The 3,214-nt window shown below is 40.0% G+C and overlaps 1 protein-coding gene across 1 annotated transcript; it reads left to right on the plus strand.

Moving 5' to 3' along the window:
- The first annotated feature begins 745 nt into the window (after nt 1–745).
- On the plus strand, nt 746–2,795 carry LOC143881152 (small heat shock protein, chloroplastic-like). Its single transcript, XM_077384141.1, has 2 exons — nt 746–1,103; nt 2,217–2,795. The coding sequence occupies exons 1-2, from the start codon at nt 893–895 to the stop codon at nt 2,633–2,635; spliced, it is 630 nt and encodes a 209-aa protein (XP_077240256.1). The 5' UTR covers nt 746–892; the 3' UTR covers nt 2,636–2,795.
- The last annotated feature ends 419 nt before the right edge of the window (nt 2,796–3,214 follow it).

The raw sequence follows: 3,214 nt of genomic DNA on the forward strand, positions 1-3,214 counted from the left end.
CATATGGTGGGCCCAATATTTTACATCCATGAATAAGCCCACCATTTCTACACAAATCTAGGTATAGGGCGAGGTCCGGCATTTTACACCATTTTCTAGGTCCCCCAATTCCATTCAATCCCATGCATCGAGAGGCACCCACCATGTTACCTCATGTTTTGATGTGGTGGATCCCACGATCCCCGGAGGGTGGGGTCCACCATTTTATACCTCATGTTTTTAAAGGTTGGGGCTCATTAGTCATTATATTACATGAATTGCATGAGCCAACAATGCCAGTGTGATCTAAAAAAAGTAAACTTTGAAGCGATCTGCCAAAGTTGTGGGGTGTAAAAATACATCTGTGCGGGAGCACTCCGCTTAGATGGAAGCTCCCGCGCGAGCATGTGCGGGCGGTACTAGGTGCATGCATAGACTAGAGGGGGCTGTCCCTAGTAAGAAAAGGGGGCGGATCTATCTTCTCCTCATACTAAAATGATCCCATTGGTGGATTCTTGTGGGTCCATTGAATGCGGTGGTACCTCCCTTAAATTAACTTGTTTTTAAGGGAAACGATATATTCTACCCCTTCTTTACTTGGGACAGCCTTCTTTAGTATAAAAGACTAAAAGAGTAGTCATAGACTCATAAATACACTAGAGGGTCACACTAAGTAAACAAGGGGGCGAATATATCACTTCATTCTGTATAATATAGATGTGGCATTTCTAAGAACTACCACGAGATTCACAAACGTTCCTACCGACCCTTCTACACATCTCTATCACTGTCCCCAAACTCCCATCGGTAGAAATAAGCCCTACTAAAATCTCATTCCAAACCATCAAAAAACAAAGAGGAAAAACAACACCGAACTCTCTAAAATTTACTCGATCTCAATTCTTTCACTCCAATGCCTTCCATGGCCACTGCCAGAAGGGCTATTTCTTCAAAGCTCTTACAAAAATTTAACCTCCCTCTCCAATCAATCTCAGCCGCACGATCCTTCAACACAAATATCCAAAGGCCTGATATGGACGTCGAACGAAGCATCGACATAGATCGACGGTCCGATCAGTCAGCCATCACTCCCCGGCGTGAATCCCCTCCTGGGTTTTTCTCAGGTAAGGCTAATTGTGAAATTACCAATTATTCCATACTTGTTAGTGTTGGTGTTATGTGGCCCCTCTTTTGGGTTGGCTATAGAGGCTGATTTTTTATATCAAGGAGTTGTTGGATTTTGTATCCAGGACATGAGGCAATAACTCTATACTATGTGAAACAACCAATTACTCCAGAAGTGTAAGGTGTTGAAGTTGGAGTTATTTAATCATTTATACTTCAACAGTAATAATCTCATTCCATCTTCCCTTTTCACTAAAATTTTAATTTCTATGCTAAAAAAATCATCTCATATTGTTCTATTTATGGGTTTTCTTCCATCTTCTCTTTTCACCAAAATTTCAATTTCTTTCATAAAAACATCATCTCATACCCTTCTGTTTAAGGGTTTTCTCCCTATTTTAATTTGAGTAGGTTCAATTCTCTTTGTTTTTGTGAAACAACCAATTACTCCAAAAGCTCAAGCGGTCAGAGTTGGTGTTATTTGAGATTTTATTTGGTGTAAGCCCATATAGTTCAGTATTTTTCAAAAAGTACTATACGGCCCCTGACTAGGATGGTGGTCCGTACCGTCCATTTAATGGCACTCCGATCTATGGAAATGATGTATTGGGCACAACTTATTTAGGTTTTGGCCCTCTGAATGGACGGTTTGGACCATCCTAGTGACCCTCATGGTGACCATCCTGTTGGGCCGTACAATACTTTTTGCAGCAAAATATTGGATTATACCAACTTATATCGTATAAAAACTCGTGTTATGTATATACTCTTGTACACGATCACACATGTGACCCCTCTTTTGGGTTAGCTTGGTCCATTTTTAACATTAGGGAGTTGTTGGGATGACTTGAGGCAATAGCTCACAGCTTAAGCTTTTGGAGTAATCGGTTGTTTCACATTTTATCCCAACCCAAAAGGGGGGTCACATGTGCGACCCATCCAACAAAGAGGACAAGCTAGGGGGAGTATTGAAATGTAAGTGATAAAATCACACCAACTCTAACAGCTTAAGCTTTTGGAGTAATTACTTGTTTCATATAAGCTTTTGAACTAATTGGTTGCTTGACAGTTATCTGACCTGATTATGATTCTGTCTCTGTGTTATGGTTTAGATGTTTTTGATCCGTTCTTTCCAACAACGACATTGACCCAGCTGTTTAATCTGATGGACCAAATGTTGGATAATCCCTTCATGGCTGCATCAAGAGGAATAGGAAGTTGTCCAAGGAGGTGTTTTGATGTGAAAGAAGATGAGAATGCTTTGTATTTGAGGATAGACATGCCTGGTTTTGGGAAAGAAGATGTTAAGGTTTTAGTTGAGCAGAATACACTAATAATCAAAGGAGAAAGTAAAGATTCAGAAGATGATGACACTCCGCGTAGGTATAGTAGTAGGATTGATCTCCCTCCTAAGCTCTATAAGCTTGATGAAATAAAGGCAGAAATGAAGAATGGTGTTCTTAAAATTGTGATTCCAAAGGTGAAGGAAGAGGAAAGGAAAGATGTTAAGCAGGTGAATGTTGATAGTTGAGTTATGTGGGTTTTTTGTTTAGTCCTTGTTTTCTATATGTGAGGTCGTGTTTTAAGGGGTTTTTCATTTGTTGGTAAGAGTGGGGGTTAGGGTTTATGTTTTTGTAGGTTCCCATTTGTAATTAAATCCGTGTTACAGAATGAAGAACTGTTTATCTTAACTCTTTCCATCTTATTCGTGTAAACGGTCTATTGCGTGTGTTCTTGATTCTTATCAGTTCTTTTTGGGTTTTAGAGTATTCAAAAGTTCAAGGAATTTTACCGCTGAGTTTGGTGTGCATTTCAGTATAGGAAGTGGGTTCTTTATTGGGAAATGATAAATGCGCCCCTTTTCATCACATGGGACACCCCTATTACAGTGCACGTGGCAAGCAAATCTGTTGAATCCTTCTGACGTGAAGTACATCAGCCCCTCTGCAGTCATTGATACAGGGTGTCCCAAGTGATGAAAAGGGGCGCATCTATCATTTCCCTTCTTTATTTTATCATATTTTTTAGGAATTTAAATTGGGCAGTTTGTAACATGGTTTTAAATTTCGTCCGAAATCCGAAATTTCGGTTGGGTCCGACACATATACCG

This window comes from Tasmannia lanceolata, unplaced genomic scaffold, assembly GCF_043159265.1.
Source record: "Tasmannia lanceolata isolate RefF3 unplaced genomic scaffold, GAP_Taslan_0.1 ptg000007l, whole genome shotgun sequence".
NCBI classification, from domain to species: Eukaryota; Viridiplantae; Streptophyta; class Magnoliopsida; order Canellales; family Winteraceae; genus Tasmannia; species Tasmannia lanceolata.